The 24,332-nt window shown below is 39.4% G+C and overlaps 1 protein-coding gene across 4 annotated transcripts in view; it reads left to right on the plus strand.

Annotated features, from left to right (window-relative positions):
- ACACA (acetyl-CoA carboxylase alpha) overlaps positions 1 to 24,332 on the plus strand; it is a 355,889-nt gene that overhangs the window by 191,141 nt on the left and 140,416 nt on the right. For all 4 annotated transcript variants that reach the window (XM_011990217.1, XM_011990219.1, XM_011990218.1 and 1 more), the window contains 10 exons: positions 1,986 to 2,067; positions 2,461 to 2,606; positions 3,630 to 3,780; positions 5,396 to 5,530; positions 5,889 to 6,035; positions 7,061 to 7,249; positions 8,642 to 8,742; positions 10,122 to 10,210; positions 15,469 to 15,593; positions 23,530 to 23,643. In XM_011990217.1, the coding sequence (XP_011845607.1) occupies positions 1,986 to 2,067; positions 2,461 to 2,606; positions 3,630 to 3,780; positions 5,396 to 5,530; positions 5,889 to 6,035; positions 7,061 to 7,249; positions 8,642 to 8,742; positions 10,122 to 10,210; positions 15,469 to 15,593; positions 23,530 to 23,643 (1,279 nt within the window). The remainder of the gene's footprint in view (positions 1 to 1,985; positions 2,068 to 2,460; positions 2,607 to 3,629; positions 3,781 to 5,395; positions 5,531 to 5,888; positions 6,036 to 7,060; positions 7,250 to 8,641; positions 8,743 to 10,121; positions 10,211 to 15,468; positions 15,594 to 23,529; positions 23,644 to 24,332) is intronic.

Raw genomic sequence — 24,332 nt, forward strand, 5'->3', positions numbered from 1 at the left:
TTTTTTTTTTTTTTTTTTGAGGTGGAGCCTTGCTCTGTCACCAGGCCAGAGTGCAGTGGCATGATCTCTGCTCACTGTAACCTCCGCCTCCCGGGTTCAAGCGATTCTCTTGTCTCAGCCACCCCGGTAGCTGGGACTACAGGTGGACTCCACCATGCCCAGCTCATTTTTGTATTTTTAGTAGAGTCGGAGTTTCAACATGTTGGCCAGGATGGTCTCCATCTCTTGGCCTCGTGATCAGCCCGCCTTGGCCTCCCAAAGTGCTGGAATTACAGGCGTGAGCCACTGTGTCCAGCGTTAATCTTTATCTTTAAGAACAGTTAACACATTCCTGTGGTTCAAAATTCAAAAGGCACAAAAAAGATAAGCAGTGAAAAGTCTCTCTCTGACCTCTGTTCCTTGGCCACCCAGTTTCCATCCCCTATAGTAAATTCGTATTACCAATTGCTTTTCTAACCTTCCAAAGATATCCTAAACTTACATAAATATATACATGTGTATTAGTCTGTTCTCACACTGCTAATAAAGACATACCCAAGACTGGCTAATTTATAAAGGAAAGAGGTTTGAGTCACAGTTCAGATGGCTAGGGAGACCTCACAATCATGGCGAAAGGCAAAGGAAGAGCAAAGTCATGTCTTTTGTGGTGGCAGCCAAGAGAGAAAATGAGAGCCAAGTGAAAGGGGTTTCCCTTTATAAAATTGTCAGATCTCATGAGACTTATTCACTCCCACGAGAACAGTATGGGGAAACTGCCCCCATGATTTAAGTATCTCCCACCGGGTCCCTCGTATAACACATGAGAATTATGGGAGCTACAGTTCAAGATGAGATTTGAATGGGAACACAGCCAAACCATATCAACATGTGGTACTTGTTTCTTCCCACCTCCTGGTTTTTAAAAACTCAAATGGTAGCATACTGTGAAACTGTTCTTTACCTTGCTTTTTTAACTCAACAGTATATTTTTTTAAAGTGTTTTTTAGTTCACATCTTCTTAATATCTGTATGTTTTGTTCCACATGTGAAGACATGTGCAGCATCACTAATCATTAAGTAAATAAAGTCAAAACCATGATGAGATATCACCTCACACCCATTAGGATGCCCACTGTCAAAAAACAGAAAACAGCAAGTATTGGCAAGTACATAGAGAAATTGGGACACTTGTGCACTCTTGATGGGAATGTAAAATGATGCAGCCACTATTGAAAAATGGTATTGCAATTACTGAAAAAATTAAAAATAGAATTACCATATGATCTGGTAATACCACTTCTGGGTATTCTGAAAGAATTGAAAGCAGGGTCTGAAAGATACTTGCACAGCCACATTCATAGGAGGATTATTTACAGTAACTAAAAGATGGAAACAACTCAGATGTTGGTTGATGGATGACTGGATAAACAAAATGTGGGATATACATACAATAGAATATTATTCAGCCTTAAAGAGGAAGGAAGTTCTGACACATGCTGAAACATAGGTGGATCTTCAGGACATTAGGGTAAGTGAATTAAGCCTGCCACAAAAAGACAAATACTATATGGTTTTACTTATATGCGGTATCAAGAGTAGTCAGACTCATAGAACCAGAAAGTAGAATGATGGTTACCAGGGACTAGGGGGAGGGGGAAATTGGGAGTTGTTAATGGGTGTAGAGTTTCACTTTTGCCAGATGAAAAAGTCCTGCAGATTGGTTGCAGAACAGTGTTAATATCCCCAACACTATAGAAATGTGCATTTTGTAATGGTTAAGATGGCCAATTTAATGTAATGTGTATTTTACCCTAATTTAAAAAAAATCCATTATAAGATTCTTTCATAATTGATGTGATCAATTCCTTACAAATGATTATTGAGGTATTTAGGTTGTTTCTAGTTTTTTGTTGTCCTAGGAAATGCTATAATCAATAATCTTTTAGATTCTCTTATTAACTGTTGGAACTTTGTAGTAAGTGTCTCTCTTGCTGCTGTTCTTTCAGGGGTCAAGTCCTTCCTGCTCATACACTGCTGAATACAGTAGATGTTGAACTTATCTATGAGGGAGTCAAGTATGTACTTAAGGTATGCAGAACCCCATTGGAGTTTGCATCTTACTTTTTAAGCTATCTTTCTTTAGGCTGAGAGGCAAGAGAAAAAATTTGATGTAATGCAGGAATGGGGGTGTTAGTGAAATTACAGTCATTATTTGTGTCAGTGTCCTGAAGCAGCATTTGTTGTTGCCAAGAGATAAAGGAGAGACAGGGAACAACCACAGCTGGGAAAAACAACTAAGGTTGCCGTCTTTGCTTACAGCAGAACTGAGTCATGTCCACAGACACTGATGCAAATAGCATCAGTGCCATGAGTTTTTGTCCTCCTGACAGATCTTTCTTACCTGTATTTTTGAAGCATTCAAATTTTGTTTGGAGTTGTACCTGGAAGGGACACACTGATCCTCATTCTCATTCCCTACAGGTGACTCGACAGTCCCCCAACTCCTATGTGGTGATCATGAATGGCTCATGTGTAGAAGTAGATGTACATCGGCTGAGTGACGGTGGACTGCTCTTATCCTATGATGGCAGCAGTTATACTACGTACATGAAGGAGGAAGTGGATAGGTAAATGACTGTTTGAGGTCCATTTGCCGGTCATCCTATTAGCCTTTTCTCTTATAAGTTACTAGTTTTTGGGATTTTTCCCAGGCTTTTTTTGGTACTCGTTTGTAGTTTAAAAAAAAAATAGTACATGTACTTAACAAAAATATCAAGAATATAAAAGTGTTGGTAATTAAAAACATGTCTCCCTTTCCAGTGTATGTGGACAATGAAAAATAAGTTCCCCTTTTTATAAGTAACCATTGTTAAAAGTTTCTTATATATTTGAGTAAAAATTTTATATGCATGTACAAGTTACATTCATGTACATACTGTTTTTCTTTAAATACATTCACAAATGTGGCCAGGAGTGGTGGCTCACGCCTGTAATCCCAGCACTTTGGGAGGCCAAGGCGGGTGGATCACCTGAGTTTGGGAGTTCAAGACCAGCCTGGCCAACATGGTGAAACTCTGTCTCTACTAAAAATACAAAATTAGCCAGACATGGTGGCATATGCCTGTAGTCCCAGCTACTCGGGAGGCTGAGGCAGGAGAATTGAATGAACCTGGGAGGCGGAGGTTTCCGCAGGCCGAGATTGCGTCATTGTACTCCAGCTTGGGCAACAAGAGCAAAACTCCATCTCAAAAAAAAAAAAAAAAAATTCACAAATGTTCAACACCAGTTGTGGTATTATGAGAATGAAATAAATTAATATGCTGAAAATGTGTAGAACATTGTCACAACATAGCTAGTCTTCAAGAAATGTTAGCTATTACATCATCAATATCTTTGTGTTTTTTTAAACTGTGGTACCTGTTATTTTTAATAGCCATGTAGTGTTCCATTATGTGATTATACTATACTTTATTTAATCTAGGAAATTTTTGTTAATTGACATTGTAAACAAAGGTGCAGTGAATGTCATGTGCGTGTGTGTGTGTAATAAAGTTTTCAGGATTTTTTTATTTGAAGGTTGACATTCTCTACCATTCTCCTTTACATCCTGAGGTGCTTTCTTAGCTTACATACTTCCACTTGTCTCCTAGATATCGCATCACAATTGGCAATAAAACCTGTGTGTTTGAGAAGGAAAATGACCCATCAGTGATGCGCTCACCTTCTGCTGGGAAGTTAATCCAGTACATTGTAGAAGATGGAGGTCATGTGTTTGCTGGCCAGTGCTATGCTGAGATTGAGGTCAGTGTGGTGAAAAGACTGTGGGATCATGGGAGGGGAAGGTAGGAAAAGGGTTGGCTGGGATGGACTAGGACCGAAAAGTTACAGAAAGGAGGCTGTGTGCAGTGGCTTGTGCCTGTAATCCCACCTCTTTGGGAGGCTGAGGCAGGAAGATCGCTTGAGGCCAGGAGTTAGAGATTAGCCTGGGCAAGATGATGAGACCCTGTCTCTGTGAAAAACTAAAAAATTAGCGGCATACAGTGGCACATACCTGTAATCCCAGCCACTCTGGCAGCTAAGGTGGGAGGATCCCTTGAGCCCAGGAATTCAAGGCAGCAGTGAATGGTGATTGTACTACTGTACTGGAGTGGTACAATTTGTGGCCTGGGCCACAAATCAAGTCCTTATTTCTAAAAAATTAAAAAAAAAAAAAGGTGACAGATTGGAAATAAGAATGAAAAACATCAGTTGGCTTCATTAGAAGTACGAACCTTAAGATTTTTAAAACACATAAAAACACTTTGGCAAATGAGGAATCTCTAGCTCTAAAAATAGATACTAGGCAATAGCACTTATTGAGTGTTAGGTGTCCTAACTGCTGGCTGTCCAGAGGAAATATGTGGAAGTGGGGCACAAAACAGGCAAGTAATGTCATGTGATTAATTTTAAGAGAGCTAAGCATAGAGTGCAGAGGGTCACCTAACCCAAATCAAGCTAAGCTTGTATGGGAAGATATTCTGAAAGAAGAGACATTTGATCTTCGTTTTGAAAGACAGATAGTAATAGAGCAGGTGAAGAAGGGCAGGGAAGAGTGCTTAAAGTTGAAGAAATAGCATGTACAAAGACAGAAGCAAGACAGCACAGTGTATTTAGGGAACTGCAGGTATGTGTCGGTGTGGCTTGAGAATAGACTAAGGATTAATGGGGAGGGACAAGCAAAGATGCTAAAGAAGTAATGTGAGATCTTGAATGTGAGGTTATGAAGGATCTTATAAGCTATACTGGTAAGTTTACATTATCCTGGAGGCAGCGGGTAATCTCTGAAGGATTTAAGTGGAAAAGTAGTATGATGATATTTGGGATCTAGAATGATTGCTTTTCATGACCTTGTGGGAGGTATATAGCAAGTAGGGAGATCTCTTAAGGCATCTTTGAAGTACTTTGGGCCAGAAATGAAGAAGGCGTAAACTGAAGAGATGGCAAGAGAAGAAGATTTTTGAGAAAGGTTTAGAAGATATGCCTGGCTGGATTGGTAATTGGTAGGTAAGGGAGAAAGAGGAGTGAAGAATGATCCTTAGGTTTTGGCCTGGATGTCTTAGATTGGATTCACTGATATGAAGAGATTAAATTGTTCCTCACTTTCTAAGTACAAAGCAAGTATAATCACAAATTATGCCAAAATGGTTTTAAAAGTTAGAAATGAGAAATGTCAATAACTGTTATTTCTAAAGTGAGGTACTGAGAGATTTTCTAATTGCCTGCCTTGATAGTCCCTAGAAGATGGTGGTAAATTCCCATGTTTTCTGGGTCAAATTAGGTGTGGTCCACTTAGATGCTAAGGGAAAAATTTACCTCTTCTTAGCATTCACCTGTGTAAAGAGAGATAAATCTGAGTCTAATTTATTTTTCACTATAGGTGATGAAGATGGTAATGACCTTAACAGCTGTGGAGTCTGGCTGTATCCATTACGTCAAGCGACCTGGAGCAGCTCTTGACCCTGGCTGTGTACTGGCCAGAATGCAACTGGACAACCCCAGCAAGGTTCAGCAGGTGGGTTAGGAAGATGCTCCGAATATTGCTCTCTAAGAGCTAAAGAACTTGGTGGTTTGGAGAGAGGCAAGTGATTTCAGTGCTTGGTTTGCCAGTGTTTTCTTTAGCTTTTTCGCCTATTAATCTTATGCCTTGTATTTGTACCTGTAGTATTATGGAACTAAGAGTTTGCAAGAATTACCGTAATACTAAGATTCCGTAATTTCCTTATGATGTTTCCTCCATTGACTTCCCTTCTGGTAGCTGGGTATGGTAAAATGATGTCTCCATTTTGAATGATAACTCTTAAGTTGTAGTGGTGTGTTTGTACCTTAGATCAAAAGTAGTAGATGACTTGATCTCTTGTTGGGGTTGATAGGCTGAGCTTCACACAGGTAGTCTGCCACGGATCCAGAGCACGGCACTCAGAGGCGAGAAACTGCATCGAGTGTTCCATTATGTCCTGGATAATCTGGTCAACGTAATGAATGGATACTGCCTTCCAGATCCTTTCTTTAGCAGCAAGGTATGAATCACGTCTCCTGGGGAAGGGGTGTACAAATGGGATACCTATTCTCCAAAATAGCTGCAAGTCTCATAATGATTGTTTAAGAGGGAGGAAAAGAAAGCTGTTTGGCCTGGAACTCTTTCACCTTCAGTTGTGGGACTTGAGGTCTTTAAATCCATCCTTGTCATGGACTTCACATTTAATTGTGATTACTCCTTTTTTTTTTTTTTCCCTCGAGACTGAGTCTTGCTCTGTTGCCCAGGCTGGAGTGCAATGGCGCAAACTCAGCTCACTGCAACCTCCACCTCCTGGGTTCAAGCAGTTCTCCTGCCTCAGCCTCCTGAGTAGTGGGGATTACAGGCACACGCCACCAGGCCCGGCTAATTTTTTTCTTTTTTCTTTTTAATAGAGGCAAGGTTTCACCATGTTGGCCACACTGGTCGTGAACTCCTGACTTTGTGATCTGCCCGCCTCAGCCTCCCAAAGTGCTGGGATTATAGGCGTGAGCCACTGTGCCCAGCCGTGATTACACCTTTTTAAACTGGAGAATAGGGGCAATGTTAGATGCTTACATTGCAATTTCAAAGTACTCTATGATAGTTGGCTCACATCTGTAATCCCACCACTTTGGGAGGCTGAGTTGGAAAGATCACTTGAGGCCAGGAGTTTGAGACCAGCCTGACCAACATAGCGAGACCCCATATCTATTGAAAATTATATAAATTTTATATTGAAAAGAAGTAGTATATGATAGTGAATTCAGATATAGTTTACTCTTGAGCAACACAGGTTTGAACTGTGTGGGTCCACTTATATGTGGATTTTTTCAGCCAAACATGGATCAAAATTATAGTATTGATGAAATATGGAGCCCACAACTTTTTCTATACATGGGTTCTGTAGGGCTCAAGTATGTGCACATTTTCATATGAGTGGTGGTTCTGGAACCAATTTCCCACGTATACGGAATGACAACTATGTATCTTTTTATTTGGGGGATTGTGTTAACTTTGGGTCCTATTTTACCAATGCTTTCTTTTTAGGTAAAAGACTGGGTAGAGCGATTGATGAAAACCCTCAGAGATCCCTCCCTGCCTCTCCTAGAATTGCAAGATATCATGACTAGCGTGTCTGGCCGCATTCCCCCCAATGTGGAGAAGTCTATCAAGAAGGAAATGGCTCAGTATGCTAGCAACATCACATCAGTCCTCTGTCAGTTTCCCAGTCAGCAGGTATTTATAGGATAACACTATCTTCATTTTTTTCTGGTTACCAATGCCAGAGTTCATATTGTAGGATTCCTTCCTATTTGGATCCTCCTTATTTTTTGGATGTTGTAGTTGTATACTTTTAAGCATTGTATTCCTCACAAAACTGCCTCAGGGTTGCGCCACTGCACTCCAGCCTGGGGGACAGAGCAAGACTCCGTCTCAAAAAAAAAAAAAAACCTGCCTCAGGGTACAAAGCCAACAGTGAAAGTACTGTATGTGAAGTATAAAGTATCTGTAGTTATGAGAAAAGCACACTTGGATCATGTATACCATATAGCTTTTTTCCTGGGGCTATTCCCTAATTCCCTAATTAGAGGTATCTTCATGAATTGAAAGTAGAGTGATATTAGTTGATTGATTGATTGATTGATTGATTTAGAGATGGAGTCTAGCTCTGTTTCCAGGCTGGAGTGCAGTGGCGTGATCTCAGCTCACTGCAACCTCTGCCTCCTGGGTTCAAGCAATTCTCCTGCCTCAGCCTCCTGAGTAGCTAGGATTACAGGCACGCGCTGCCATGCCAGCTAATTTTTGCATTTTTAATTGCCATGGGGTTTCACCACGTTGGCCAGGATGGTCTCGATCTGACCTCGTGATCCTCCCACGTTGGCCTCCCAAAGTGCTGGGATTACAGGTGTGAGCCACTGTGCCCAGCTGTTTATTTATTTATTTTTGAGACAGGGTCTCACCCTGTCACCCAGACTGGAGTGCAGTGGTGCAATCATATGGCTCGCTGTAGCCTTGACCCCAGTAGGCCCAATGGCTCATCCCACCTCAGCCTCCCAAGTAGCTGGGACTACAGATGTGCACCACTATGCCCAGCTAATATTTTAAAAAATTTTATAGAGATGGGGGTCTTGTTACGTTGCCCAGGTTGGTATTGAACTCCTGGGCTCAACCTTTCCTCCCTCCTTGGCCTCCCAAAGTGCTGAGGTTACAGGTGTGAGCCACCATGCATGGCCTATTTGTAGTTTTATTTTTAGAGACATTCTTACTACCTTGGCAACATCTTTACTCTTTACCCATAAAGCAGAAGCACGTGTAGGGAGTATAAGTAGATAAGTGGGGAGTGAAGTTTGGATCTTGACCTTGAACAGATCTTGGTAAGATGATAGTTTTTGTAATGTAGTCATTAATTCATCTGGGAAAGGTTGACAAGGGATGAAATCTGCTTGCTTATTTAGCATGATCCTCTATATAAACTCTGCCCAGTAACTTCCAGCTACTGCCAACATGTGAGAGATAGGAATTGGCATGTTATAGCAAGAAGATTCCTACTGGTCATGCTATAGAGGCTGATGCTTTGGGGCATTTTGTTGGGTTGGGCCTCATTTTTTTCCCTTTTTTATACCTTAGATTGCCAACATCCTAGATAGCCATGCAGCTACATTGAACCGGAAATCTGAACGGGAGGTCTTCTTTATGAATACTCAGAGCATTGTTCAGCTGGTACAGAGGTAGTAACTTGTAACTCCAGATTCCCAGACCTGTCCATGCTCATGTCTTCCTTTCTTTTAAGTGGTCACAAAGAGATTTACCTCAGATTGACTTCAAGAAATTAAAAAGTACCTTATATCTTAGAAAGTACCTTGTATCTTCTAAATATCTTAGAATTGTGAGCTAACTCTTATGCTCAATATTTCTGACTTCTTAATATTCTACATTTTTTTCTGTCAATTATTTATTATTATTATTATTATTATTTGTGACAGGGTTTCACTCTGTTGCCCCGGCTGGAGTGCAGTGGCTCAATAATGGCTCACTGCAGCCTCAACCTCCCGAAGCTCAGGTGATCCTCCTGTTTCAACCCCTTGGAATAGCTGGGACTACAGCTGTGCACCACCACGACCAGCTAATTTTTATATTTTTGGAAGAGGTGGGGTTTTACACGTTACCCAGGCTCATCTCAAGCTCTTGGGCTCAAATGATCCACCTGCCTCAGCCTCCCAAACTGTTGGGATTACAGGCATGAGCCACTGCATCCAGTTTGTCAATTAATAAGGCACAGAAATTTTGTTGTTTTCTTTTTCCTTGCCATTTTGATGAAGCTCCTAATTTTTCTTCTGTCAGAGGGCCCAGTACGACATTTTTTATTCTTATCTTATGGAACCTATTGTATTAGGTTGGTGCAAAAGTAATTGTGGTTGTTGCTATTAATACTGAAGGGATATTCACAGAGCATTTTTATTTATTTATTTATTTATTAGAGACAGAGTCTCACACTGTCACCCAGGTTGTAGTACAGTCGCACAGTCTCAGCTCACTGCAACCTCTGCCTCCTAGGCTCAAGCAATCCTCCCACCTCAGCCTCTTGAGTAGCTGGGACTACAGGCACACGCTACCATGCTTGGCTAATTTTTTTGTATTTTTTGTAGATAAGAGGTTTTGCCATGTTGCCTAGGCTGGTCTGGAGCTCGTAGACTCAAGTGATCCTCCTGCCTTGGCCTCCCAAAAGGGGTCTGGGATTACAGATGTGAGCTACGGCGCCCGACCTCACAGAACATTTTTAACTTTAAGATACTTATAAATTTTTCAGATATCTCAGCCATTTCACGAGTACAGTAATAATTTCTACTTAGCAGTAGGAACTGAGTCAAGGTGTTGGTAGAGGGGGCTATGCAGGGTGTTGTTGTCTTTTCTTTATTAAAAAAGGTCTATAGTGAGATTTCTTTTAGGCTTAGAATTTAAGTTAATTTTGTAGTTCATTTTAGGCTGTTCTTTATTCAGAGGGAAAGCAGTTCAGTGGAATGTCATGGAGGTAAATTTGGCCTTTGGGTTTATTACTTAATAGTGTTGGATTGTCAGGGTTTTCAGTGGAGGCTTTCTATTTGCCTAGGTACCGAAGTGGCATCCGAGGCCACATGAAGGCTGTGGTGATGGATCTGCTCCGGCAGTACCTGCGAGTAGAGACACAATTCCAGAATGGTAAGCCTCTTCCTGAGGACTCTCTAGCCCAGAAAGCCTTGATTCTGATAACCAACCCAAACTATCCATATAGGACTGTGTAAGAGCTAAGCCCCCTCCTGTCAACAACACTTCCATTAATAAACAGTCTCCTATCACCACTCTCTTAAAAACTAAACCTCTATATCCACTAGCACTAAAGAAAGAACAACGAAACACAGCTTGATGAAATTAGGAATCCAGTGTGCTTCTGAGAAAGGGCTGAAGTAATTTTTCTAATCGAGACTACCATTCCTGTTGATACCTTTTTGACCTTGTATAGTGTAAGTTGGTTGAGTCATCACAGGCTGAAATTGAGAAACCCATATCTGAAGAGCTTGATTCTTGGCAGCTAATCCATGAATTGAACTAGAGGCATCTAGGAAGAGCAAGTTCAGATTTTCCAGTACTTTTTAGTATATCTTTTAGGTGGACTTTATCCCTGGCTTTCTCTGAAGAGCTTCACTAAATGATATATTGTCTCTAAGTGTGAAATAACCTTGGTTAAAATTTTAAAGCTGTATACTGCTGACATTGCTTCCTGCCACAAGATGGCAGTGAAACATCATAGAATTTGAAACATCTAAAATTTGAAATTTTCCTTTATCTGCTCCTTTTCACTTCCTTTAAAAGCAGCCTGTGCCACTCATGACTAGCAAAAATCCTCATGTAGATATTAGCAAACCGCATGCAGTAACATACAAAATAATACATAACAACCAAGTTGGCTTTATCCCACTCATGCAAGGTTGATCAGTTTGGGGAAAGTCAATTAATATAATTTATCATGAAATAGATGAAAGGAGGAAAAACATGCTCATTATCTCAAGATAACAGGGTGTAGAGAGGGAGCATTTGACAGAATTTAACATCCATTCATGACAAACTCTTGGAAACTAGGAGTGAAATGGAACTTTTAAAATCTTGTAAAAGGGACCCACAAAAAAATCTGCAGGCTACATCATGCATTATGGTGAAACGCTGAAAACATTATCTTTAAGATTAGGAATAAGACAAGGATGCCTGCTGCCACTACTTCTATTCAGCATCATAGTGGATGTCCTAGCCAGTGCAGTAAGACAAGGCAAAGAATTAAAGGGTGTAAGAGCTAGAAAATAGTAAAGCAATATATCTGCTATTATTAAATATGTAGGGTGTCTTTTTAGAAAGCCTCAAAGGATTCACAGATTTATTATTAAGTTATTAAAAAAACATTTAAAATAACAGGCTAGATGTAGTGGCTCACGCTTGTCATCTTAGCACTTTGGGAGGCAAGGACAGGAGGATTGCTTGAGACCAGGAATTTGAGACCAACCTGGGCATCATAGTGAGACCCCATCTCTACAAGAAATTAAAAACAATTAGCCAGGCATGGTGGCACATGCCTATAGTCCTACCTACTCAAGAGACTGAAATAAGAGGATTGCCTGAGCCCAGGGTTTCAAGGGTGCAGTGGGCTATGATTGCACCACTGCACTCAGCCCAGGCAACAGAGCAAGACCCTGTCTCTAAATAATTAATTAGTTGATAAAATAGCAACCAAAAAGATGAAATACGAGTAAATCTAACAAAAAACATGCAAGCCTCTTTTCGAGAAAATTATAATCAAGAAGATTGTAATAGTAAAGAAGATTTAAATAAATTATCAAGGTCTTAAATTGGAATGTACACTATTAGGTGCTGATTCTTCCTAAATTCATCTGTAGATTGACATTTCAATAAAAATTCTGTTAGCGTATTTGTAATGCTAATTATAAAATTTCCATAAAAGACAAGTCTCACAATAATCAAGATACTTCCAAAGAAATACAAGGTGAAAAGATTTGCCTAATCAGAAAAGAAGATTTAATATAAAGCCATATTAATTAAGAAATTGTGAGATAGGTATAGGGATAGATTTATAAATCAGTGGAACATAATGACCCAGAAACAGATCCACCCATATATGAAAACTTATTTTATGATAGAGGAAGCATTGTAGATCATGAGGAAAGGACAGATTTTTTTTTTCAATAAATGATACCAGTGTAATGGGTTATTCATTAAAAAAAAAAAAAAAGGAAAGAAAGAAATGGAATCCCTATCTTATGCCCAAAAATCAGTTCTCAATAAAATAAAGACTTAAATATGTACTAAAGAGGTGAAGCTATTAAATGGTTAGGAGAATATCATTATAATCTCAGGATAGGAAGATTTTGTTGTATAAGACGTAGCAAGTACAAACTACAAAAGAAAAGATTTATTACTTAAACTCCACTCAAGAACTTCTGTTCATCAAAATACATCATAAGGAGACTGAAAAGTCTGTAATCCTAGCACTTTTGGAGGCCAGTGCTGGCAGATGGCTTGAGCCCAGAAGTTTGAGATCAGCCTGGACAACATAGCAAGACCCCATCTCTAAAAAAATACACAAAAATTAGCCAGGTGTGGTGGTGTGTGCCTGTAGTCCTAGCTTCTTGGGAGGCTCAGGTTGGAGGATCACCTGAGCCTGGGGAGGTCGAGGCTGCAGTGAGCCGTGATCACATCACTGCAGTCCAGCCCCAGTGACAGAGGAGGACCCCGTCTCCAAAAAAAGAGAGACTGAAAATATAAGCTACAAAGTGTGAGAAGATATTTATAAAATCTATACCTAAAAAAGAATTAGAAGTATCTAGAGAACTGGTATGAATCATCAAGTTAAAGACATCCTAATAGAAAAATGGGCAAAAGATATAGAAAGATATTTTACAGAAGAGAAAGTACAAAGAATTCATCAACTTACACAAAGATGCTCAATCCCATTAGTAATTAGAGACATATGAACCAAAACCACAATGAGAGTGGCAAAAATTTAAAAGTCACATCATCATCTTCATTGCTTCTGTACATGGAAGTACAAATTGGTATACCACTTTGGGTAACAGTTGGTCAGTACCTAATAAAGTTGAACATATTTGTATTCTTTAACCTAGTAATTTTACTCCTAGAAAATATACTCTAGAGAAACTATTACACGTGTTTACTAGGAGACATATATAGGACTATTTGTGACAGCACTGTTCATAATCTCAAAAAAGACAAGAAACAATCTAAATATACATAGATAGAGTAGATCATTGCAGTCTAGTATATTCCTACCATGGTTGACTATGCAGCAGTGAAAATGGATGCACCAAGGCATACACTGAACAAAAGGATGAATCTCAAAAATACAATGTTATGGAAAATAAACGGTACAGTCATTCCATTTTTTTCAGGTTCAAAAACCAGGAAAATTAAGCTGTACATACATTGGTGATAAAAGTTAAGAAAAGCAAAAGAATAATTAACATAAAATTCAGCTTAGTAGTTGTTTTTGAGGAGGGGTACACAGGGGTCTTCAAAAATACTAAAGATGTTCTATTAAAATTTAATAGCTTTAAAATAACACATGGGTGTTTATTTCAATTGATACCATATATTCTATATATTCTTCTGTATATATATTTCATAATTAAACTGTTTTGTTTTGTGTGTGTGTGTTCTTCTTCTTTTTTTTTTTGAGATGGAGTCTTATTCTGACACCCAAGCTGGAGTGTAGGGGCACAATCTCTGCTCATTGCAACTTCCGCCTCCTGGGTTCCAGCAATTCTCCTGCCTCAGCCTCCTGTGTAGCTAGGATTATAGGTGTGTACCATCACGCCTGGCTAATTTTTGTATTTTTAGGAGAGACGGGGTTTTACCCTGTTGGCCAGGCTGGTCTCAAATGCCTGACCTCAAGTGATCCACCCGCCTTGGCTGCCCAAAGTGCTGGGATTACAGGGGTGACCCACTGCACCCAGCCAACTAAACATTTTTTAAAAAGAGTGTCTTGGTGTGCAGGATCTTCAAAGTAAAAAAAAAAAAAAGAAAAAAAATCATTGTTTTCTTTCTGTTAATGTCTCCCCTCACCCTGGGTGAATGTGTTCCTTTTATTTCCCCTGGTCCTATTGCCAAAGTTTATTTGTGTTGTCACTTCAAAGCTAAGTCTTGGTAGAGAAAAATATTAACACAGAACAGCTAATTTTTAAACAGCTTCCCTTTTGGTCTAAATGTGTCTTTTATGAAATTGGCAGCTCTCTCAATATTGTAGTCCATTGTTTTTCAAATATAGTTTTATTTGGAAAAAAGTTGCTTATGTCAATCTCTAATATTTAGAATAGTTAAAAGCCTGGTTACACTGGTCCAATGTACTCAGTATTCTAGGAAACCACGGTAATGCAGTTTGAACGCCACTGTTCTGGTTTGTAACTTAACGTGGAATCTGAACTGAGGTGATAATCCTTTACTGTTTTCGTGATTTCATAAAATTCTGACCCTTGAGCATATTCAAACACTAATTCCTCTTTCCTTGGAAATTCAGTTCTGAGGTAAGCTGTTTTCTAAAGAACTGAATATTACTTATATACCATGGCAGATATCACTACAGTGTACCAGAGGCTTATGCTTCTGTTGTAAAACATAGCTTTCCTACTCAGAACTAACCTGCCCCTGGTGGCCTTATGGAAGGCAAGTGAAGATATGCATAACTTTAGTCTCCCTATAGACCTTTTGACTTAATGCACGGTTCTCTTTGATCTATACCTTGGGTTGGATTTGGCGTTCCTAGGCATTGCTTAGCTGTTTCAAGGACTAACAGAAGAAAATATTGATTCCAGGGGTAGTAGCCACACTTCTCATGGATATTGCTAAGTTTGATGTGGTTTTATTTTTTGAGCTAAAACTGTTCCTACTGGTTAGGGTAAACTGTTTTCTGCAACATGGAATCAGAATCTCAGGCTCTGGGGGAGACCTTAAAGATCATCAAGTTTAATGATATTTACATTTCTTTTTAAACAGCAGAAATTTCTCTTCTAAAGAAATCATGACAGAGTTTAGAGTAAGACTGGGGTTGGAGTTATTCCCAATCTTTCAGTCTTTGAGGCATACCCACCTCCCCAATTTTTAAAAAATTTAATAAAATTGAGGCCCAGAGAAGTGAAATGATTTGCCCAGGAGCACACAGTAAATTGCTAACGGAGCTAGGCCTTGAACCCAGATCTTATATCCAAATTGCCTAACTCCTAGTCCGGTGTTCTTTTACTAAATCACATTGCCAGTTTCTGTACAAATCCATCCAAGAAAATCCTTACGATGTTTCTTCTTACTGCTCGTCTCATAAATTATAGACAGTACAAAACAAATAGCATGTAAATGTGAACATTTATACATGGGTGAGAACCAGTTCTTTTCATGGCGTGCAGGTCACTATGACAAATGTGTATTCGCCCTCCGGGAAGAGAATAAAAGTGACATGAACACTGTACTGAACTACATCTTCTCTCACGCTCAAGTCACCAAGAAGAATCTTCTGGTCACAATGCTTATCGTGAGTACCATTTTTCAGAACTCGTAAGGACTGTCGATGATATGCAAAAAGTATTTTTTCCTTCTGATGGCTGTGGTCAGAGAAAAAAACTACTGCCTTTTATAATTATGGGATGAGTGGGACTTGAGCTGTAGACTAACAGTTTCTCACATCTACCTTTGTCCTTGGTCTGAAGGAACTGCTTTAGTGAGAAAAGGACTCTTTTGGCTATTATGCATATGCTCCTTCACAGGGACTTACACCTCCTAACTCTGTTTAGAAATGCCCCATGCTTCACCATTCCTGTGGTCCTCTTGACGGCAGCTTTAAAATTTCATCTTATTTATCCAATATACTCTAATTTTAACTCTTGTTCCATAGATGCAAGCAATGGCTCTCATGTCAAACCTGAAAAGAAAAAAAATAGAAATCCAGCACTACCCGTCCCTGACCAGAGAAATTTTAATGTATTCTGCATCTTCATTGGTCCCTTTTTATTTACATTGAAAATCTAAGCTCGGATTATTGCATTGGTAGTAAATGTAAATGTATGATTTTTTTTTTTCCATAACTTAGTAATATAAGAATTAGTAGGAAGTAGGAATGGGGAGTGAGCCTGGTAAGTTTGATGAGAGCTAATGTGCATTTGGCCAGTGGGTGGAATTTTTGTGGGCTGAAGGATTTTTAAAGATGACTTGCAAGTCCTTCACTCCTAGCTCATTCTGGTTGAGTTACTTGTAGGAATTAGTATAGTAGGACTATTCCTAGAGTCCCTTACCCCATGGTCCTGAGCATTTGCCTTGCTGCTGCTTGCTTGTCTTTTTGGGGACTATAGTGCCTTTTCACTCCCAGAGTTTTCTTTCTTGTCCCTTTATGGAATTGAGATTCTTGGTACGTTAATTACATCATTTTTTCATGGAGGGAAAAAACATACATCTTCATAGCTATTTTTTTATTTCGTACTTCAGAATGAGGGGAAACTATCTACCATATACCTCTGATTAACAAGAGTGCCGCTCATTCAGTTATCTGCCTAGCTGGTTAACTCTAAAGCATATAACATTTTTTAGAATAGCCACTTTAAAAAATATGTAATTATAGGGAGAGTTCATTGCCTTTGCTACCCCAGAATGACTAGATAGTGAGAAAACAAGAAGATGCATTTGAGTGGGAAAAAATATACATTAGTACAATGTAATACTTCAGCTTCCCCTAAGTGACAGGTTTCAGCTAAGAAATGATATAATCTATGGCAACTTGCTAATATTTTTTGTCAGTCAAAAGAAGGAAGAAGGACTATTTAGATTTTTTTTAATTTAATGAAAAGATTGTTTAATCTTATTTTGATAAAGCCAAGACTTTCTGGCAGAAAAGGGTAATGAGGAGAAGGGTAAAAGAATCTGTCAGTTTGGACCTAGAATGGGGTGGAATTTGCCTTTATAGGAAGCTAATTATGGTGAGTTTTTCTTTTTATTGTGATTATGTTTTTAAGAACTTAACAGTTTTCTGCACTAAAAATAGACCAAAGCCTAGAATCCTTAGAGCAGCAGAAGAGTAATGATTGTCCAAGACTGTCGCTGGGTTTCTTAAATTCTAATTTGTAAGATATAGGGGCTCAGCTCGCTCCTTTTGCGGAGTGATTGTAAGTAACGCTTGCCTTAAGAATCTCATTATTGGAACACGGAGCCATATTTCCTCTGAGAATTCTGGAGTAGCTTTGAGCCGGGGCTGTTCATTTCTCAAGTAATCACGCTGGTGTGATGGAGAGAGAAAATGGCAGCTGTTCGGAGCTCAGGCCTTCAATTTTCTTCAGAGTCCAGTCACTCAAGTGTGTAATTACACGGGGGGTGCTGCAGAGGCGTTGGGCCCTGTCAGAGAACTGGTTTGAGGCTTTGCTTTCTGCTTTTGCCAGTCAGGACAGGCAGAAGCCAATGGGACTCTGACTTTCTGCTGTTCTTTTTTTCTCCCACCTTGTCATCCTGATTACTTCTTACCTGCATGGATAGTACCCAAACTTTCTTTCCAACAGGCTGAGCTCTTTAGAGAAAAGAGCTGTTTCAGAGTTTGAGTTTGGGTAAATAGGATGCAGGAGGAGGAGGAGGAGGAGGAGGAGGAGGGGAACGAGAAGAGGAGGAGGATAAGGACGGTTGAACATGTGAACCAGGAAGCCAGATTTGTCCTATTCTTTATTTTGGTGTCATTACCTTTTTCTTTAAAAACAAAAACAAAATGAGACCCAGTAAACGTAAGAGGATCTGTAAGCTTTCGTGTCATTAATTTCTTTTCAAATATCAGTTGTTTTCATTTCATCTTAGAGATTTGGAAATCAAGCTCAGGGCCAGCTAGCAGTGACTTACGGAACATGGGTAAAAGCTCAGGACGGTGCTCTTTTCTGATCTGATGTTACTGAATGCCAGACATGTCTTCCTCTTTTCCTCTTTGACAATGCTTAGCTGCTCCCCCTTCCTCCTTCCTCTCCGTTCCTTCTTCTCTCCCTCCTCCTCTCCCACATCTGCATTAATGGTAGTAGCTGGTAGGAGCCATTTTAGTTGTTTGGATTATTCTTTCCTCTGATCTTAGTGTCTTTTACAGATGTCACCTGCACATGGTAGCACTTCGATTCCCCCAACTTGCGTTCTCTGCTGGTTCCCCTTTCTTTGCATATCTTGGCTTCTTGATTGATGGTTATGTGCCCAGCATTCGATTCTCTGCTTTCTAGAAGTAGGAATGTTGATAGTATGTTTTGCTGAGCTAGATGATGATTTCTGGGGCTTTTGAACCTACAGAGAGGGAGGTATCAAGAAAATCAGGCTTCCGTCAGTGTCATGGGATATGTGCTTCTCTAGTAAAGAGGTACCTTCATCCTCTCTAGGTGTTAGCATAACTTGCCCAGTGGTAACTTGCCTCAAGGACTCTCAAGCAAATTTCTGGTAATCTTTCACTCTGTTTGGAAAGCAAAGTATCAGGTAAAAGGCTAAAGTCCTGTCAGGTTTCCTCCGTTTAAAGGGACATTGTAACACAATGTAACACAAAGTCTGGAAGACCAATAGTACATTTATTTTTTGAAAGCTCTTCTTATTTCTTAAATTTAACTTTATAGGAAAAAGTTTAGGACTCAGAACATTGTTTATGTTTGCTTAGAGATATTTAAGGAACTCTTTAATCTTTAGCCAGATTAAGCTAATTGGTACAAATACAAAATATCAACATCTTCACAGCTGTCTAGATGGCAATGTACGTATCTTCTAGCCACCTTGATGGTAAGTAGTCTTCCCCTCACTGCTTATAACTTATTTTTGATACAGCCCACATGAACATGCTGTAAACCATGCTTCCGTATGAGTAATGCCATGCATATGAACCCCTGATTTGGTTTAGATGGGGAGAATTTATAATGCTAATCAGCACCTTTCCTTCCTCCACTTAACCTGACTGCAAATAATTTTGTCCAATGTGTAAATAAAGAAGAAGTCTTTCTCAGTGATTCCACATTCACTGAATAAGGGTGATATTAACAATTTCTTGTTAAACTTACCCTATGACATTTTTTGGGATATCAAAAAGTGCAGGTATGATTAGAAGCAGCTACCAGTTCATTGCTGATACTAGGTTTAGTGCCTACCCAGCTGAACAATAGTTAATGTCTTGAGGACATTACACATAAGGTCACATTCTTTTCGTTTTGAATTGCCTTATAAGATCAAGCTGGACTATGTTGGTTTCTTCTGTCAGTCAGCTGTGTAACTTTGGCTATGCCTTTTTTTTTTTTTTAAATTAAACATGTGGTCTCACTATGTTGCCTGGGCTGCTGTCAAACTTCTGTGCTCAAACGGTCTTGGCCTCCCAAAGTGCTGGGGCTACAGGCATGAGCCACTGTGCCCAGCCTTGGCTATGGGTTTAACATTTTATCATGTTTGTTGTATTTCTGCAAATTCAAACTATTTTCTATAGTTAGCTACCATCTAGGTCAAAAGTAAAAGCAAGAAATAACTGTTTTGTACCAGTATGGCTGAATAATAATTTTCACTTCGTTTTATGACTCTGGACAGTTGGAACAGACCTTTGGTTGGTGGATTGGGAAGCCAGATTTTTGCAAGTGACCTGTAATCCCAAAATCAGCAGGTTGGCTCTTTAAACAAACTTTTTATGTTGACTAAACAAATCTGCTGACCTAGACACCATCTAAAGGTATTGTTACAAAATGTTCATCAGGATTAGATGGTGATGTTGGTTTGTCCAGTTGCCCAAAAGAAACCTGTCTCTAGAACAGAGGGTAATCAACTTCCTGTTGGATGTTAGTTGGCATCTTAGGATGGGTGGTTCTGAAAAACCCTGATGTTTTCTTTCAGAACCTGAATGCTGTGTCTAGGTCAAGGGCAAGACAGGGTTGAGAAAGTTATTCTACACATAATTTTCTGTTGCCAGTTTTTTCCTAAGTATTCATGATGACAGTGGAGAAAATATTTGAATGGAAAACTTCCAAGTCAGAATAGACTAATGAAAATAGTGGTTAACTCATACTGTGTTTGATAATTACTTCACATTTATTTATTTATTTATTTATTTATTTATTTATTTATTGAAATGGAGTTTCGCTCTTGTTGCCCAGGCTGGAATGCGATGGCGCAATCTTGGCTCACCACAACCTCTGCTTTCTGGGTTCAAGCGATTCTCCTGCCTCAGCCTCCCGAGTAGCTAGGATAACAGGCATACACCACTGCGCCCAGTTAATTTTGTATTTTTAGTAGAGACAGGGTTTCTCCATGTTGGTCAGGCTGGTCTTGAACTCCTGACCTCAGGTGATCCGCACACCTTGGCCTCCCAAAGTGCGGGGATTACAGGTGTGAGCCAAAGCACCTGGCCTTATTTATTTATTTATTTATTTTATTTTATTTTAATTTTGTTTTATTTTATTTTATTTTATTTTATTTTATTTTAATTTTGAGATGGAACTTTACTCTTGTTGCCCAGGTTGGAGTACAATGACGCAATATCCGCTCACTGCAACCTCCACTTCCTGGGCAGTTCTCCGGCCTCAGCCTCCCAAATAGCCGGGATTACAGGCATGCGCCACCACACCCGGCTAATTTTTTGTATTTAGTAGAGACGGGGTTTCACCGTGTTGGTAAGGCTGGTCTCAAACTGACCTCAGGTAATCCACGTACCCCGGCCTCCCAAAGTGCCGGGATTACAGGCGCGAGCCACCACGCCCGGCCCACATTTATTTTTTCTAATCTCCATAGTTCACTTTTCTTACAGATACTGTTGCTTTTTCCCAAAGCCCTTTTTTACTCCCTTTCTCTCATAATGGAAAGATAAAATGAAAAGTGGTTTTTAAAAAAAGTGGTTTTGTGTGTTTTGCTTTGTTTTGTCTTTTAAGTTAGAATATGATCTGTAACTATGCAAGAGGGTAACTCCATTTTTAAAAATTTTAGTTTAATCTCGAAAGGTAAACCTATATTTCCTTTAAAGGGAATGCATTCCATATCAAATCTGATATGGTTGCGGAGGTGATTAGTGTTATTTTGTCATGTTGGCTTTTGTTTTTATTATTTATTTATTTATTTATTTATATTTTTATTTTTTTGAGACGGAGTCTCCCTCTGTCACCCAGGCTGGAGTGCAGTGGTGCGATCTCGGCTCACTGCAACCTCCGCCTCCCGGGGTCAAGCAGTTCTCTGCCTCAGCCTCCTGAGTAGCAGGGATTACAGGTGTGTGCCACCACGCCCAGCTAATTTTTGTATTTTTAGTAGAGACAGGGTTTTGCCATCTTGGCCAGGCTGGTGTTGAACTTCTGACTTCATGATCCACCTGCCTCGGCCTCCCAAAGTGCTGGGATTACAGGCGTGAGCCACCGTGCCCGGCCGGCTTTTGTTTTTAATGTTGAGACTTCAGTCTGGCTTTGTACAGAGGAGCTGAGTTGTGGCATTACCCAGTACACTTCTTATGTTTTTAGGCCTTTTAGTGGGTCATTCCAATGCTTTTAGTAAGTACCTCGGAAAGGAGTATGTTTGCTCTATTAAGAACATTAGGAAAGGGACTTAGGTAGGAAAAAATTATCTTGGTTTCCCTACCCACTGTTATCTATCAATTCTTTCCTTGTGTCTTTTTATGGTCCTGTTTCTGGTAGTTTTACATATTCCTTTGAAATTCTGTTTTGCTCATTAGTTCTCAGCAAAAGGTAAGAGTTACTTGCATTTTCTTTCTCCTCTTTGCTTTTATGCCTAGGATAGGTAGAACAGATCCTCTAATCTGTGCTGCCTGTTCAATCAAACCTCTGGGTTTATCTTCACTTTAATAGCAGCTTTTATTTTTCTCACTCAGATGAGTGAATTATCTGGGTTAAATGGGTGAAAACAGTAGTACTTGCACTTCCTTAATTATAAACCCCATCATATGTTTTATGACTCTGGACAGTCAGAGCAGACCTCTCCTTGGTGGATTAGGGAACCAGAATCTCATTATATCATTTTCTTTAAAAAAAAAAAAAAAAAAAAAAAAAAAAGCTTTGAGAAACCTTCCCAGCATGATGGCACTCAGTATTTCAAAAGTATTTACCTTGTGATGTGGAAGGTAGGGGTTTTGGAAAAAGCATGTCTTTTATTTTTACTGCATTTATTTATTTTGCTGTGATAAAGGTCTATAAAGAGTATCCCTGAGATGGGGAAGGTTAAGTATGAAATAGAAATTCTTCAAGAAAAGGACTGATAATCAAAGTGGGGAGAAGATTAACAAGCAGCAACAAGCAGGCCCTTTGGGTCTTCTTTCATGTCCCCTTGGTAGTAGGGGGAGAATAAATATGAAAATACAAAGGCAATTCTGTCTTTTAAAGTTTTTTAATTTATTTTTATTTTTTATTTTTAGAGATGGGGTCTCACCATGTTGCCCAGGCTGGTCTTGAACTCCTGGGCTCAAGCAGTCCTCCTGTCTTGACCTCCCAAAATGCTGGGATTACAGGTGTGAGCCACGTTGCCCAGCCAAGGCAATTATTTAAAACTCCAAGTAGAGGGAGTGATATCTAAATGGATATATTTTATATGGTGTGGTGTTAATAATTACTACTACCAGTAGCTCTGTAAAATTCAAAAAGGACAGATATTTCTAAAAACTGCGTTTGCAGTTTTTTCAACTTAGATGGAAATTGCAAGGATAATGGATGAATTTAGGGAATAAACTGATATTCCACTGGACTCCAGAAGAATATTTCTCTCAGAATATGATTGGGATTTTTTTGTTAACATTTTTTACTTCTTAGAAGAGGAAGGACCCAATACTGAATAAAACATGAATTCTATAGTAGGAGCTTGTTTTTTTCCTCTAATTCAGCTAAGTATTCACATGTTTAAGTATCATGGAATGATTCTTGGTACAGGAAGAAGAGAAATGATTTGGGGTACAGAATTGCCAGCGTATGAGATGGTGTTTTTAGTTAGTGTGTGTTTATAAATAAATAATTTATTATTGTGTTTCTGTTTTGCATCTGCCTGGGTTGCTGAAAATTTGGTTTATGAGATGAAAACCACTGGGATGGTTCTTTTTTCCTTATATCTACCTTCTTTCCAAAAGTGGGAAGGGAAACAGGAAGGCCTTTAGTCCCTATTATTTAAAACTTTCTCTTAAAACTTTGAGACATAATCTATTATTTCTTCCTCAGAATCCCTTTGGCCCCTTTTAGTGGTCTCTAATGATTTCTTCTGTGTGTTAAAAGTATAGTGTTGATTTATAAGGAAATACGTTAGGAATTTAGAATGAGGGATTTGGACTGCCTCTCCTTAGCCAAACTTCCTCTGGGATCTTCTTTACCACATTGTTTAGGGTAAAAGTAATAGGAAGTTTGCGTTTTCTTATCAATCCAACTGGGTTTACTTTGTTTTCATTCCTTTTCTCTATTTCAAAATCCTATCCACCTGTTCTTTTTAATCTGGCTATCTATGTTCTTTTTTACATTAACAATTAGGATCAGTTGTGTGGCCGGGACCCTACTCTCACTGATGAGCTGCTGAATATTCTCACAGAGCTAACTCAACTCAGTAAGACTACCAATGCTAAAGTGGCACTTCGAGCACGCCAGGTAAGGCCATTTGTTGGTTTTCTTAAAGGAGGGATGGCTTTCATAGATTAGGCAGTCCTAGACACAATGAACTTTTGCTTAATCATCTTACAAAAAACATGTTATTTTCTATATGTGTCACATTTTCCTCAGAACAAATGTTTTCATGTGGTATGTTTTTTAAAGAGAAAGGACAAGATTAATGCTGCATTTCTTTAAAATAGATGCCCTTTCCACATTAAAAAAAATCCTGGTATCATTCCCTTCCCTCCCGAGTAGCCCTGTGATAGTAAACCAGGGTCAGGTGGAGGCAAGGACACTCAGGGAAGGAAATAGACTCAATATTTCTTACTTCCCAAAGGGAGCTTAGAAGCAGATGAAAACTTCCAAGTGTACAGGAAATAATCAAGTGTGGAAAGCAGAAAGATAACGAAATGAATCTTAGGTGGTAGCAATCAGAACAACCCCAGAGAAGTCCAGTTAGTTTCACCCTGAAGTCTTCATTTCCATTCCAAAAGGTTTCAGCAGGGAAGCCAAGAGTTGGCGCTCCCTTTGTGTTTCAGTGCATGGGCATTGACAAGGAAGCAGCATTTGAAGCTGTTCAGTGACCTTCTGCTTTCTCTACAATTGTATCCATGTCACTGAACTACTCAAAGCTATTGAACCTCTCAGTGACCTGCTGAGGGTATTCAGATCCTACTGTGTCACTG

This window comes from Mandrillus leucophaeus, unplaced genomic scaffold (assembly GCF_000951045.1).
Source record: "Mandrillus leucophaeus isolate KB7577 unplaced genomic scaffold, Mleu.le_1.0 Scaffold374, whole genome shotgun sequence".
NCBI classification, from domain to species: Eukaryota; Metazoa; Chordata; class Mammalia; order Primates; family Cercopithecidae; genus Mandrillus; species Mandrillus leucophaeus.